Source organism: Amphiura filiformis, chromosome 4, assembly GCF_039555335.1.
Source record: "Amphiura filiformis chromosome 4, Afil_fr2py, whole genome shotgun sequence".
In the NCBI taxonomy this organism is placed as follows: Eukaryota; Metazoa; Echinodermata; class Ophiuroidea; order Amphilepidida; family Amphiuridae; genus Amphiura; species Amphiura filiformis.
The window spans coordinates 6,488,371-6,505,470 of NC_092631.1; the positions used below are offsets into that span (position 1 = coordinate 6,488,371).

The following is a 17,100-nucleotide window of genomic DNA, read 5'->3' on the forward strand; positions in this document are numbered from 1 at the left end:
ACTGGACCTACCGTATTGTGTGTAATAAATGCCCCAGAGGCGTTGTATTTTTCCAAAAGGGCTGCTTTTATTGGAAATGAATTGAAAAAAACTTTAAAATCAGGTTAAATTTCCCGATGGTGCTCCTGTAGAAAGGAGGGTTTACACAAGTACCTGATAATGTCAGCGCCCACAGTACAGCGTGTTAATGATATTTTTGTGATAAATACAACAAATTTACACCTGTAAGTACATCATCAAGCAATAATCTGGTGAAATTCTACCATAATTAGGCAATGAAATGGATGGAAGTTTGAGTCGTAGTAGGTTTTGTCCATGCAATTGAATTTAGTGATCGTCAATGACATGACTGATGCAAGTTTTAAGCTTACTCAAAGTCAAACAATATGGCATGGAAATGTTTGCATTTTTGTCAATTTTTCATTGAAAAATTGGAGGGGGGGCGTTTATCAGAGGGGGGGGGTGTTTATTACAGACAATACGGTAGGTCCAGTGGTTCTCCATAGTTGCCGAAAACTTTGAAAAAAATTTAATTTTTTTTAAAGATTTTTTTTTACATACGTTTACACGGTTAACCGACCGGATTGTGGTCCGTTTAAACGGTTAGACAAATAACCGTTAATTTACACCCCTAGCATTAAATGGGAGTAAATATGGTATGAGCTTTCTCCTGTCCTCAATTTTCATAGGATAAAGTAGATACCGTATTTCGTCGAATAAACGCCCGGGGGGGTTACATTTTCCCAAGGGGGGGCGTTTATTAGAGGTCATTTTTAGCACGAAAATTCCCGTTAAAATCATTAGGTAAGCTTAAAAGTCACGCTAAAATGACGAACTATGACCTTTTGACACTGACTTTTGGTTCACTTCCAGGTTCGGATGCAGATTTTCTCTGCTACTCGCGACCATGTGAGCAACTTGGTAAGCTTACTACACAAGATAGCATGGAAATATCAGAATTTTTGAAACATCTTGGTTGAAAAAAGTGGTGGGGGCGTTTATTTGAGGGGGGCGACTATTCGACGAAATACGGTAGATAAGGCTGTCAATGTGGTCACACCCCTTTAATAATTTCCATGTTGTTACACTGGATGTAAATAGTGCCGTTTAAAAATATCATCAATTTCACTTCAATATTTGGACTTGATAGTGTACTGAGTCCAGCTTGCCTCCAATCCCTTAATTAAAAACCAAATTACTGTAAAAATCTATGATGGATTGCTGTGGCAATTGCGACTACGACAGCATGAACATGTGAGCAACTGAGCATGTTCGATGTCCTTTATGACTTTTACCTAGCGACATTACCATACATAAGTTAAGGCGTTTTGTCAGCCTTTTTTATTAGCAGATAAGATTACCTTTCCCAGAATCCTTTGCAACATGACGCATTACCTCATTACATTTGATGACACTCCTATTACTTTGTGCAGGTTCCCTTTGTTTTCATGTTGTGAATAGACTGGCTAAACATTGGATGTAGTGAAGAAATAATCACATTTTGCAAGATCTAGATGTGCTCTGTTCATTCTAGATGTGCTCCGTTCATTTCTAAAGGTACTTTTTGTCACTATCGACCCATGTTGCATTTGATCGCAACACATTACAGAAAATTTAAGTTGAAGAAATGCATTGTGGGAAGTGTACAATATCTTGTTTGATTAGGGTCTTCATTTTTGTTGTTGTTCTTGCAAATGTTTCTAGCATTTTGTAGTTGTTGCAAGGAAGCTCAGACAAGTTGTTGCTGTTTGTGGTACAAATAAAACACTCACAATTTTGTCAATTCAATGAGACTGCTCTGTTCCACCACGTTGAATTTTACATCCAGACAAAATGTCCAATTTGAACACAAGATTGCAATGCAATAAGAGAATCAAATGAGCTTTTCCAATTGAAATCATTACACCTCCTATGAACGACATGACTTTTAATCGTCCACACAGGGAGTGTGAATTTCAAATGGGGCTACCCGAATGGAATGGGTGACTCCATTTGAAATCTACACTCTCTGTGTGCAAGATTAAGGTATTGTCTTCTATAGAGGGTGTATAGATTTCAAATGTAAAAGCCCTATTTACAGAAATGAGACAGACAGGCGATTAAGCATGATTAAAATTGGTATCGTGTAAATGCTCACGGTCAAGTGAACCAAGTACTTAATTTATCAATTTTTTAATTTAAAATTTAACAAATATTATGAACATTGCTATTTTATTCAAATTCTCATTTGAAATTCTCTTTTTATCAAAAAAAATTGCATATAATATACATTTTATGCAAAATACAAGAAATAAGATTTTATCTTTCAATAAAATGTAAATTTGTTTGTACCATGTGTACCATGCATATTGCATAATTTACTGTATTCATGAACAAATGCTTGTGTAACATCTGTGGACTGTATCTCTCTCAACTCCGATTAAATTGACAATTTTTCTTACTCTCGTCTTATTCATCCAAATTATTCAGGATTTATGCCGGTTTGAATTTGGATGCATTTATCTGGAAACTGTATATTTTACTCCTTTGTGTACATGGATGTAATAAGCAAGGGTTTTTTTCCCCCTTTTCCAATTTATTTGACATTGAATAAATACACCCTTTTGTGTTGTAAATATTACTGCGTGTGTGGTGCACAATCCATGATGGATGAAATTCTTTTCAAATTTACAGTAAATTGAAGGAGTATTTTGTGATTCTCTAGCATCTTTTTTATGACGTTTGTGCGTTATGCATGATTTTAAAAATGATTTTGTATTATACAGGCTCCACAGGACACTGACTGTGTTGTAATTTCATTCTGTTTTTACATTATAAATACCAATTTTACGATTTATTTTTTTATCAAGCGAATCATGAATCTGCAAGAAATATTTTACACACAAACATTTTGCTGTCAGAGCTTTCCAGTGGAACAAAAATCTCAACCTTATTTCAGAAAAGTGGGGGGGGGGAGGATGAGGCTGTGGATCATGAAATGCCCCTTTTAAGTATAAAAGTGGCAATATTGTAAAAAAAATTCTTTTCATTTCATGTTTATGCAATAATTGACCTTTAGGCGTGTTGGGTACAAAAACTCATCCTCCTAATTCGAGGTCACATTTTGAGGTCTGGCTGTTGAATGGATATGAATGAACTGTGCCTTTAATACGAGACTATTTGGCTCAAGGGTGCAAGTTAGAATGACCCATGAAGTTGCTGGAGTTTGAGACAAGGCTCACATACTTAACAATGGCAACTCTGGTAGCAAACATAGGCGGCGTTAGCAGGGGGACGGGGTGGGGGAACATGTCAAACCTTTATTTGAGCAAGGGGAACAACCCCCCCCCCTGAAAATCGTAAAAATTAAGTATTAATTACCGCCACCACTGGTAGTGGTAACAAATAAACAAGTCTGTTATAATTTAAATACTAGTACACCTGACTGACCCAGTAGTATGTTGACCTCACACTCAAGCTCAGCATCAGTTGCCCTTTGCAAATGTGGGCTATTCCATTTGAAATCCAGACTCCTACTGTAGAAGATTTAGCCTAAGTCTTCTACAGAGGGAGTATGTTTTTTCAAATGAAATTGGCTAGGGTACATTATTTTGAAACCCATACTGTAGATGGCTATACCTAGAAATATCATCAACAAATGGAAAGTTGGCCAATTGTCCATTCCACCTGAACCCACACTCCCTCTGTGAAAGACTTCTTCTGAATCTACAAAAGTGGGAGTGTGCATTTCAAATAAAATAGCCTAATTTAACGAAGTGCTTGCCAAGCTAATCCTCATTAATAACAATAAAATCATCAAGTAGCAGCCACAGATTCATTCATTTATTATCCTGCCCACCACACAACAATAGCTGGCTATTGCCCCAGGCGTAAAAACACTCACTTTAGTGTACAATTTATATAGGGACATAAGCAGGGTCACATGTGCCTGTATACATAAATGATAGGTCAAGTCGATGCATTTAGCATCATTATTACACACGTATATAAACATGATGAGAATCGCAACTTTTGCACCGGATTTAATCCTTAGCTAATTATGGTGGCACTCTTCTGCAGGAGCTGGCGATCACGAGACACACGTGTGCAGACAAAGAGAATGATAGTGATGTCGTAATAGCACAAAGATTTTCAACATACACTCGTAATCTCGTATGAATTAATTTCCGATCCGAGCGACAACATACTTTTCAACAACACACTGCGATAGCAATTAATTCACGATAGGAACAACTTACAAAATGACAATAACACCGTGTGACAATACAATAAGAGAATTATTAACCTTTAAATTGAGATGTAGCCTGCTTTTTCTCATAGAAGACGATGAGGATGCTCGCATCTCCGCCTCCCAAGATAAGCCCATGTGTGTGTGCTCTCAGCTCCTATCAACAATACAATACAGTGTTCTCATCTCTCCACAAACAAAACAAGGGAGGAGAGGTGCGTGACGATGATGATGACAGTGATGATGATGCAGTAATGTGAATGATGAGTATGCGTAGCCAGGGAGTAGCTCAGTCAGGTCGCTCCTGTGCAAGTCGGTATAGCATGAAGCACACAGCTTGCCAAGTTAAGTTGAATCATCAGTGCTGTCGTCATCCACTATATTGCTACATGTACTGCTCCATAGTATGAGTACACGGTGAATCATACAGATGGAATCCCCTACAGTCTGTGAGCAGGGGTCAAAGGTCAGACTAGGCTACCAGGGTTGCCACATTGAGTCACAATACTGTGATTTAGTGGTGACTGAAGTAGAGTGCAAACACACACACGTACACACATAGGCAGTATTTTGTGGCGGTAATGGTATCATTGTATTACGGAGTGTAATTCTATCCACATTGTTTGCTGCACAATGGCAGTAGTGGCTGGTTGGAAAAAATATTACAGTGAAAAATGGGTATTGCAATAATAGGCCAGCTCAGCTCCTGTCCCGGATTAATAATTAATGTCCGCCAGTTGCGCTGTGTGCACTCAGTGCATGTTCTGATTCAATTGTTCCAGTTTGTAAGCTCTTTTGTAATTTTCCACATAAGTTAATTAATTTTCATGCACAGCGCTGAGCTACTAGACAATGCAACTATAATTAAACTATTTTGGTGTCAGTTTTGGGGAGTTAATCATTTACTTGAAGTCAATGTTAATTAACAGAGTGGAAAACTGATTTATTAATTTTACCTTGAGAGACCACTTTGACTTTCTCCATTTTTTTTTATTTGCTTTTTTTTTTTGCTCAATAATTTAACAATAAATGATCTCAATAGAAGCACAAAATATAAACCTAATTTTGTAAAGCCGAGTAAAAAAACAAACATTTTTTTGGAAGATTCTTAAATTTTCTTTTTATTTTCTAAAATTTCAGTTATAACTTTTTAATGAAGATGTTTGGGAAGCCTTCTATAGCCTTACAAATGTAAAGAAACATTTCAGGGTTTTTGTGATCAGTAGAAGGGCCTAACCTACCAGAAAAACAAAACAAAACAGGCCTCCTCCTCCTTTTTTCCCCAGGTATTTATTGTAGTGTATGCAAAACCGGACCAAATAGGGGTTTCTGCCATTTAAAAAAAAAAAGCCCCTCCTTCCATTTTTCAAAAACCTGGACGCTAAACATGTATCTTTTTTTTCGGCCTAATTTTGCAGCATAAAAACCTGGCATAAAAAAAAATCTTCTAATTCTTTTTAGCTCATTAAATCGGAAACATATGTGCAAAACTTACTAACCAGAACCATGCAATCTGTAATTATCAGGTTCATTTTTCATAATTATGTAATACAAGATGATTGTCAGGTATTAATTTCCTGCATCAATTAAATACTACATAAGAAAAACCATATTACAAATTTAATTAACTCTATGAGAACTACCTGCCTATTGGTCAAAAAGAAGATTTCGTTTATCAATTAGACCAATCAGCAACATTGTTAGAATAATTTCACTGCACACAAAAAATTGGGGTGAATTATTTGCAAAGCTCCATTCTGATTGGTGATTAAAATGAAGATATCATGTAATTGACCAATCAGAGGCAATGTTAGATCGGCAGGTAGTGCTCAGGGGGTTAAACATCAAACTCAGTAAAATATGATAAGTCTCATCTTACATGTACTAAAAACACTGGAAGCTCAACACCAGTTAGCCATTTATATGACAAGATCAATAGTTAAATCATCTTGAGAGACAATCCCCCTGCCTGCCTCCCTTCCCCTGTGGGTCTGTCTGTCTGACCCTCATGCCCCTATTATAGAGCAGCCAAGTCAGCACAAGAAATGATATCTAGAGCAGTGTATCCAAGTGATCACAATTAATAATACCAGCAGACATGGCATACATCAATTACTCCCAAACATTTTGCAAGAAAGATATGCTAGATACCTTTTCCACTTTCGTTTTGATCCCTTGGTTTTATCTTTAGACAAATCCTGCATGTTCACTGCGCTTTTCTGAAGTTCCCGTTTTATTTTTACAGCACAAATTTATGTCTTATTACTCTTACACCCTGGTTTGAAATACTGGGACAAAATTGGCCAAAAAGTGAGATGTGTTTTCTGTCTTTTACAGACATGAATTCTGACCTTCGGTCAAAAAAGCTGCAAAATGCAAATGCTCAAAAAAGGCATGAAACTGGGCTAAAATAACTCAAATAGGGTTGGAAATAAAAGGAAGCACATAAATCTGAGCAACAAAAAATTTTCAGCCTGTTTTAACCCTCATTTTGGCCCATTTTAGAATTAAAATTGCATTTTATAAAGCGCATGTTTCTCCCAGTAGTCATTCTCTGAACAACAAATCTGTGCAATTCTGACATGTTGGTCTATATACTATTAGTGGCACCAGAAAGTGGGGGGGGGGGGGGTGCAGGGGGGAGTAAATTTACTTGGGGGAGGGGTAAAAGTCAACAAAAATTGCTGTAAAGAGTGAACATTTTCCATTCATGGTTTTTACTGGGGGAATATGGGGAGGAAAGAGTTCTGACTGGGGGCATTTGCCCCTCTAGCCTCCCTCATGTCACCACAACTAGCCAATATGTGTGTCCACACTTCCACAGCCAAACAGATATTGTGTGTACCGGCACTTGTTTGACGATGTTAACAAACAAAAGTACCCACTCCCACAACACATATTCTTGCATAATTAGCATGCTCTGTTGCAGTGCTGCAACATTTTCATCACAAGTAAGACAATTTTCTGTAATCATGTTTCAGTTCACACCTGCACAAGTATCTTGTTTTTTAAATCTATGAAATTTACAATTGTAAACACATAATTAGTTACCACGTTACAAATGGCAGTGATTCTGAGCACTGTGTTCTTGCTCTCATTTCAAGTTCCTTATTTCCCAATTGAAATTGACAATGGCTTTTCCTCCCCATCTTCAATACACCTATCCGCCTCGGGCGTTGTCTGACCTCGTCAGCCCAGCAGTTATCCCTAATAGAATCACTCTTTGTAGTAGACATAATAACAAACTTGATCTCGGCTCTGCTACGATTGATCTTGACTTGCCAATAGAATACCTGTACTTCCCACTTCACTCGCAGGTATTGATTATGCCATACACAGGAGTCTGCTCGTGTTATTTTTGGTGACTCATTGCCAGGGTTTCCAAACCCGTGTTTTGGAAGCCTAATTGGGCTACTCTTGGAAGACTTCCCATGCGACTTTCGACCATTTTCTGCCCCCCCCCCAAAAGGGCAATCATTGGGCGACTTTTACCACTGGTCCCCTTTTCAGTCGTTTCCCATCCCATACTAATGGTTAAAAAAGAAAAACCAGGCTCCTTTTAAACTTTGCCCCCGGTAGATTCCTAATCCAATAGAAACCTATGGTTAAGAGGGAAAAATTGGGCTACTTTTCTGTGATTTGACCCACAATTTTGGCTGAGAATTTATGGCAACACTGCTCATTGCTAATAAAAACTGAAAATATGGATGATGTACTACATCTAGGTCAAATAATCGTATGTAAAGCTCTGTAAAACATTTTAGTTTACTTAACATATATTTTCCTTTCCAAGATTTCACCTGAACTCACAAAATTTATTCATCCGTGCTGTAAATATTGACCATTGAAACTCATCAAACATTACAAACAGAATGCAATAAAAAGCTCAATATACAAAAGGGACCAAGGGCAACTCCAATCCCCCTTCTACAAGCCTCACCGACCTAGATTTTAAGAAATTGGGAGAAAAATGTTACCTGTACAAATAAATGCTGACCCAAATTTTGAAAGTATCACTAAATGGGGTTTTTTTTTTGGTATAAAAAAAAAAAAGAAGCCTGACAGACTGACCCTTTTTGAAACCTGTAGAACAGAGGTGTTTAGGGTTTTGGTCCCCTTGTAGAAAAATATGTGACGTGTCATGTCAAAAGCAGACACTTTTGGGCAGGATCGTAAATGGAGAAATAGCCAAAAATCTGTCCCGGGGTGATTTTTTAACAATTTGGGTTTGTTGCGAATTTGTGATGTTATTAATGTTAAAAATATTGTCTGATAGTTTCAGACCGGAATATAACTGGCATCTTGAATTTTTGAGACATTTTTCAAGGTACTTCCTACTCTCAACATTGTCAATAATATTTTCAAAGGCTAAGGCCGATATCTCAATTTCCAATTTTATAATACCATAGCTTACGAACTAAATATCTTCCCTTAGGAATGTCCGATTTCATTGGGGAAAACTGCGTTGTGGAGCAAAATATGTAAAAACCTCGAAATTGATAACCTGCCCAAAAGTGTCTGCTTTCGACATGACACGTCACATATAGTAAAAAGTACACACAAGGGTTACTTTTTGTGTTATCTATTCTTAAAAGCAGCATGATTGATCATGGAGAGTTTAAAATTTTGCTTTTGTCCTCAGATCCATGGATAGTAAAACTAATGCACAACTTAGTCGTTTCTTATCCTTTACTAACCAACATACATCCCTAATATTGAAATAAATACAGGTCCTCAAGTTTACTTGACCTATCTTCATTTGACTCACATGTAGACACTGTATGTCAGTCAGTTTGGCAAACCAGTTCTCTGAAATCTTTGTGCAAACATGTGTTGTATGTTCAGTATTTATAGAGAGAGCCAAATTTCATGAAAATTCTTTCTGCGGTAGATTTTTGTGAGAGAAATGTTTTCAGACTGCGCAATGGCATGATATAGAATGGATGATGGATAGATCTGCTTTGTTCATGTCCAATCAAGTTTGATGCAATCCCAATCAAGGTGCATTTTTTGGCCTCCAAATTGCTTATTTCTGGCAGGCCTGTAATATATTGAAATCACTATAAAAGTAAGTAAAGTAAAGGAGACGATCCTGTATAAACAGTGATCGGAGTGCCCATCTCTCTTTCATTGGCGATTGAGCCAGACTCCTCCATGTAATGTTGCTATAGGGGGATCGCTACACCCCCTCTACAGCGAGTCTGTTACCTTCCCAGCATTTAAGAATGCCGGTACTCATTTAAACACCTGGGTGGAGAGGAGTAATCGAGATAAAGTGCCTTACTCAAGGGCACAACACGATGGCTTCGTTGGGGCTCGAACCCGCAACCTTCCGATTATGAGTCAGTGCCCGTTCCGCTAGGCCACCGTGCTCCCACAAATTACTATCAAGTATCATCCAATATTTCTTGAATTTTCTGCATTTAGGAATCACTGCACCTTCTACTAAAAAAACATTGCTTTCACAAGTTTATTACTTTTCCATCAAGTTCACCAGCATTTTTACAATGTTAAATATTTTAACCACACGTTTCAACAGGTTACCTGTCCATATTACGGTGACACAAAATGGGTCATTCTATAGAAATTGAGCCTGTTCACAACTTCACATACAGTTGGTGCATTGTTGTAATTCAAAACACAGTAGAATCAAAAGTACTGGTTTTGGTGTTTGACAAAGGATTACTTCTATTGACGTTGGCACCTTGCTATTATTGTGTTGTACAACTATTATATCTGTAATATTTCCTTTTTTCAATGTTTTATTATTTTATTTCAGCAATAATTATATCACCACACCAATATAATGATCAACTTAGTCCAAAAACTACCTCTTTGTGAAAGCAGAGTTCGGGAAACCAAAGATCAAACCAAACATTTTAATTTCTGGTCCCTCACATTTGACACTATCTGATCCAACTACTAAACCTGAGGAAATCTGGAAACTTAAACTTAAGCATTATTATCAACTTGCACTTCAAAAACACAATTACTCAAATCAAGTGATGAATGGAACAACAGCCTGAAATCCCTTGCATACTTGGAAAGTTGGAACAAATTAATAAAGTTTTGTAATGCTGATTTTCTAGTCTATTTCTGGGTTTTTTTATGCTCCCCATTTTCACCTACAACATTGCACAATTTCCACCTTTGCCTGAATAACTCTTGAAATTACGTCCAAAGCAGTAATTATTTTTAAATTATTGAGAATTTCAGGGTTCAAGGGAAATTTGTAAATGGAAATTATTTTTCCTAAATTGCTCTAGGATCTCAATTGTATAGCATGTGTAGCAATTTGCAATGTGATACCAGCAAAATTATATCCAACGGTTGCATCACAATTTTATTTGCAGGTTTAGCATAGCACTATCATTCATTCTCATAGTGCATGCAGATATGATTATTTGGGAACTCCCTTTTTCTTGCATCAAGTACCGCCTGTACCGGTAGCTAAAACTATAAAAGTGTAGCTGGTAGCACAAAGGCATCTTATAATAGCCATTTTAATATCAATTCTTAAATTCATGTTATGAAAATGCCCCTCCCTGAAGCATCCCCTTCCCCACTTGAGAAAAAGGAGGGGAGGTGGGGGAACCACTCTATTCGTTCATATCTATCATTACCAGCACATTAAAGTTACTGTCAACCAAATGTCTACAGTAGTTATGAAACATGCATGGCACTATTCGTAATGCTGCAATTCAATTTTGCATGGAGTCCATTTAATGGGCGTATCATCATTCCCTGCAAATTGATATACGATGCTTTGCATCATTGAAACAGAGAGCGTTTTGATTCAAAATGATGCGTCTTAGCAAAATGCTTGTCACGATGCCAACTCGAGATCAACGCAGTGCCACTGCCAAGCCGAGCTGAGATTTAGCACTGGTGGAACTGGCAACACTAAGCTGTCATTCGACAGGATAATAATAACATGTATACCAACTAACAACAAAGACTCATCAACAACTTCCACATGTAAGCCCAGGTTTCCACAATTAAAACACCAAGTTTAACATCCCATCAAAAGTAAAACTTGTCCGGTGTAATTAAGCCTCATAACATTACATTTACAAAGCCACTGTTCAGCTTCCACTTCTAATTTGCCTTGCATCCTCACAGGGGGTCTTCTATCAATGCACAACACCACAACAAACTCACCACTTCTCCTCCTACAAAAGCATCCAATCTCTCCCAAGAAGATGCAACTTTTCAAAAACACACATAAATCTGCTCTAGCATGCGTATATTCCTTTCAAAACATCAAATCTGCTCAGAATTACCTTTTTCATCAGATCCAAGCCGTAGATAAATCCTCCCCTCCTCTTTAACATTCAAAAACCAGGGTAGTAGGCAGCACTCTCCGAGCAGCCCCTTGTCTTGTCAAACCCAACAGACTCAATAAATGCATCACAAACCGGGGAGTCTGTGCACAGCAAACAGACCGGCAACCCTGGCCGGCGGCTGACCCAGTTTCTAAGAAGTACATGTACAGTGTTTCGCAGCGGGCGGGAACACAAAGCATTTCATTGGCACACATAACGAGGGGTAGCATACTAGTACTAGTGGGATGTCAACTTTGATGTTCTTTTAATTTGACACTAAATAGCCGATTCAATTTACAAATGTAGGGGTAATTGATTGTTGAGGGGAAAGGGTGTGGTATGTACATTCATGTTGTACGTGCACATTGTTGGTATACATGCACAGCTTTTTAATATCCATGGATTTGGTATCAATCATTTTGATTGAAATTTTTCCCTTTGATAATTTGCATTCAACAACTTGCCCATGGTTGGTCCAAGATCAAATTATTAGAAAATATAACTTGAATTTTTCTAGTAGACTACTTAATATAGCACTTATGGGCTAGGAAAAGACACATTGTTTACAGTCGGTGTTCTAAAAACCCAATTTTTTTTTTCAGTGACACGATTTGTAGTAAGATACATCCACAGCCACAAAACACATCCAAAATAATTATTGGCAAATTTGTTGCCAAGTACAGTAAGTGTGAACAACAGACGTAAGATCAGAACTTTTAGTGAAGATAAAGGTAATTTTCAAAACACGGTTGGTATTAATTTCATCATTTGCATACAAACTCTTCAATCAGTGATGTAAATAGGGGAGCAAGGGGCACAGTGCTCACTCGATTTTGTTTGAATAGTCTTGAATACTCTGAACCAGGACACAGTTCTTTGAACTGGATTTTGCCCAGAAGATATCTTTCAGTTCCCACAATGCATTTCTTCTTTTTTCAATTTTCTCTCAGGTTGCAACATGGGTCGATAGTGACAAAAAGTACCTCAATGAACAAAGCACATATCTTGTAAAATATGTTTATTTCTTAACTACCAACCCATGTTTAGCCAGTCTATTCTCAACGTGAAAACAAGAGCAGTGTCATTTGCTATAATGAGGTGATGCATCATATTGCAAAGGATTCTGGGAAGGGCAAGATATCTTCTCTGCAGCTTGCCATCTTACTAAATGTTAATGCTAATTGTTTTGGTCTGAAATTGGTCAAACGGGAGAGCTGGTCATGGCTGGGACGGTTTACGAAGGTTGATTAGTGTGAGACCTTGTGGGTTTGGCGACACAAGATTGTTGCCCTGACGTTGGGTCAGACGGAAGGCAATCAATAAATCTGATCAATAAATCCCAAGGATTTGTTCATTTTTTAATTCAGCAATCAACACAATATTGTCAAATAATTTCTTACCGGTTCTTCCATATTTCTTCCCCTCTGGTCCCCGCCTATTTGCATATTCTGGAATTCTCCCGTCATTTTGTTTACTTCTCCTCCTCCCCCACGCTGAAAAAGGAAACAAAGAAACAACAAAACATGTTAGCAAAGAGGGGAATTCAATCAAACCTAAAGATAATCTGTAGAAAAAAGGACCAGTTGTAGAGGGTGATGTTGTCAATTTTTAGGAACTTTCTGGCAACTTGGAACTGCTGTTTGGAATATTTTCTGCAAGGAGCGCAAGCCTTAGCAGGTGTGGTGGTGGGCACCTGGGTCCAGGGGCAAAAGCATGGTTGGGTCCAGGGGCAAAAGCATGGTTGGGTCCAGGGAGTAGCACCCCTGAAAGCTCAGTGCAGCAATAGAACTTGGTCAGTTCCCTCGGATCGCGATGTCCAAACAGTAGAGGCGCGTAGCGCCGAGACGTGAAGAGGCGCGTAAGCGCCGACATCGAGGCGCGTAGCCAGTCAGAACTCGGATTGCTTGTGGTATGGTAGTAGTCAGACCTCATATAAATTACTTGTGCTATTGGGGTGATTGCAGAGAGGCTCTAGTACTAGAGCTATGCAGCAATGCTTTTTAGGCCTAGAAAACTGTGGCGAATCCATTTGGATTCTCGCAAGAGAATTTTAGGAGAATTCTAGGCTTGGCGCAAATTTAGGATTGCCTGCAATTTACGTATCTACCTCCCAATGATTGAAAAAATACTGCCCTCTATCAGCGTGATTCAATCAGTCACCAAATCCAAGATGGCTAACAAAAAATCGGCACACAACCAAATGGCTGTTTTTGGATACCCTCTCAAATCAGTATAATTGTACAATATATTTTAAATGATTGAAGTTTTCTGTAAGTGTAAACTGTTTTGTCTTGATGTGTTACAAGAATCTTTGCGTGATTCAATTTGTGTCGGATTTCTGAACCTGCTTTTTCAAGGGCAAAAATCAGCATGCTGAGTTTGCTGAGGCGCTATTATAAATTTGCATTTTTAGAGCCCCTGTATTTGTGTATTTTTGACAGACTTATTTTAAGAGTGATGGTGGTTCCAGAAAATTTTCAGAGCCGCAGAAAAATGACAAGATCTAAAAATATGTGTCCCTGTCTTGATTTTTTTCTGAGACGCTTGATTTTTCATACCAGGATAGGCCTACTGTGGATTGTGGCTCCCTCCTGCCCCACCCCATCCCCTCCAGAGAGAGCCAGACACATTTTGTATGCAATCAACCTGCTACAAACTATGCTTGAACAAACTAAAATGTATACACTGTCCTCGGAGAGCATGAGCAATTGATCATGTTTACTTGTTTATGTACAGAGTATACAAGTAAACAGCACACTGAAACACTTAGATGTCACTCCCCAGGGCAGTCCTAGTGATCCCTGACCTGGGACACTTAGCAAGTGACATGGATAATAATGACCAGTTCTAGTGGAAGCGCGATTAATTTTTCATGATGCTTTGCTTCCTTACATTTCACTACTGTATGCATACTGATTACTGAATACTGATAGGCCTATACATTTATATTCAGATTCAGCTTATTCTCGTGTGATTTATTTTTGCGGAAGCTGCTTGGAACGTGAAAAGTACAAAAATAAATGTAGCGCGAAAATATTTTTTCACCTGACAGCTCTTTTTCCTGTCAATGCAAGTGTTGTTTGTTGCTACACAAACTATTATTAAACTAACACCCTTATAAAGCCTTGATTTATTTATTACACTTGCCTTGTATTCTTAATATCAATCTCCTTTGCGTCTTGGGGTACACATGATTGAATTATATACTAGGGAGGGGCAACAATTCTTTAGGAGGGAAAAGTAATTTTTGGTAACTTACATGTGAAGGGGGTGATTTTTTGGCACAACCAAAAGGGGGAGTCAACAATTTTAGCAGGCCATTTTGAGAATTTTTAGGGTATTCAGGGCCTAAAATACCTTGCAGTATGATTGACAAGAAATGTTGGCATTTCAAGGAGAAATGGGTCCATAAATCCAAATCTAGAGAAAATGGAATTTGCATACAGCATATTTGCATTAATTAGCATTTTAGCTCAATAATTATGCAATTATGCAAATAAGAGCCCGGGCTAAACAATATAATACATAAGAACAAACACTTTGACCAAGTTTCAAGGCAAAAATATCATATAGAAAATGCAAAATGTAAGTACCCTGAACATGCATGGATTTCTATTCCAGCAAAATATTGGCAAAAATTGCATATTAATGAGCCTTTTCAGTCATTTTAGCTTAAATTCACCAATAAACAACATTTTAATTTTACCAAGTTTCGTAGACGGGTTGTAGCCCCCCCAATTCAAGCAGCATCACATTCACATTGAAAGGGCCCAAAATTCTGCTCTAATTATTCACTACAGAGTCACCCATTCAGGTAACCCCAATTAAAATTCAAACTCCCTCGGAAGATTAAGGTCATGTCTTCCATAGGAGGGGGGAGGGATGTATGGATTTCAACTAGAATTTTTCCTAATCTGAGCACCTTTATGAAACAGGATGAAGCATAGTGCTATTTAAGGTGCTGTCCAGGCTTATTTTGTTGTATGACAACACATTAGTCATTGAGTTATAGTTAATAGCATGTCCCTTACAGCCTCCTGGGCACTACTATTATACTGTGCAGCAGCTTCTGTACAAATGTTCCAAATGTTTTAGGAAGTAATTTCAAAGTTTACTTTGCATTCGTAGAAATAGGGCACTGTAGAAACTCGTTCAGATCTTGGGGCTTTACGGCTAATCATTTAAAACTACACTGTAGACGGGGTGATTTTAACAAGTTTAAAAACCCAATCTGCAATTCTAAAATTGTGTGTGCCATGTGCGTATACGTGCACATTGTTATATTTGTTCGGGACATTTAATTCAGGTCAGAAAGAAGAACGTTAAAAATTGACTTTAATTTGCAACATATTCAACCCCAGGGGAAATATGGAGTAGGAACTAATCAACACAGGTTCTTGTTCACCCAAGAATGATTGACTGTGCAGTGTGCAATGAATGATTTGTGATCTTCACCATTTACTTAGCACTACTTTCGGGCTCTGTTGCTTTTATACTATCCGAAGAGGTTGCGTCAGTCGCATAAAAGCACTTCAGTTGAACGCGGATGCTCGCGCTACGTGCTCATAAAATCCGTGAGGGCCACAAACTGCGGCTACATTTACTATGAACCAGCCCTCTCTAATTGCAATAAAACTCAATATTTGGGAAATGGATTGTTTTTAATGGTTGGCCTCAAAGTAAATTAGACACAGAGGATTCTGAAGAATCTGTTATTCACAATAATGATAATCGATCATGATACATATTCAATGGATATGACGTCATACATGGTTATAGCTGCTAGCTAGTATGTATGACTCATAGACTTGCTCATTACAAGGCTACTAGCCAGCCCCCTGATCAACACAAAGAAAATCTTAGCACTCAGGAAAGTCCCTTTTAAAAACATTATCATATCTTATACTCATGCAAGGTATTGTCTTGTGCATTGTGACTTCAATGCATTATATCCGATTCCGTATGACACTCAAAAATTATTATATTATTGTGAATATTACCTCACCTCTACAAATTTTAACGGAAAACCAGCTTGCTTAAGGGCTGGGGTATGAGCGTTTGGACAGTATTTATTTTGGGACATTAGAGCACATCAGACATATCGAATTGCATTCTGAATACGAAGAATGTCATTCTGATATCAAATAATTTTGATTTTTGAAATTCGCAATTTAATACACATTTTATGGCAAATCATTAAAAATTGATATTTTTGATATTTAACAGTACTTGAAGTAAACTTTATAAATCTGATGATTTATACTTAAAGTGTATGTAGGTGGGATGAAAAGCCGACGATCAATTGAAAATTTTGACCTTTCGTATTGAAGATATGGATTTTTTCCCAAAACACCAAAAAAAAATTAGGTCTTTTTGGGAAAAAAAATCCATATCTTCAATATGAAAGGTCAAAATTTTCAATTGACCGTCGGCTTTTCCTCCCTGCTACATACACTTTAAGAATATATCATTAGATTTATATAATTTACCGAGGACTGTTATATCAAAAATTTGAAAAATATCAAATTTTTATAATTTGTCATAAAA

The 17,100-nt window shown here is 37.6% G+C and overlaps 1 protein-coding gene across 1 annotated transcript in view; it reads right to left on the reverse strand.

The window, feature by feature from the left end:
• The window catches only part of LOC140149656 (pumilio homolog 1-like), a 130,232-nt gene that overhangs the window by 90,565 nt on the left and 22,567 nt on the right, over positions 1-17,100 (reverse strand). The window contains 1 exon segment of the mRNA XM_072171736.1: positions 12,954-13,046. Coding sequence (XP_072027837.1) covers positions 12,954-13,046 — 93 coding nt within the window.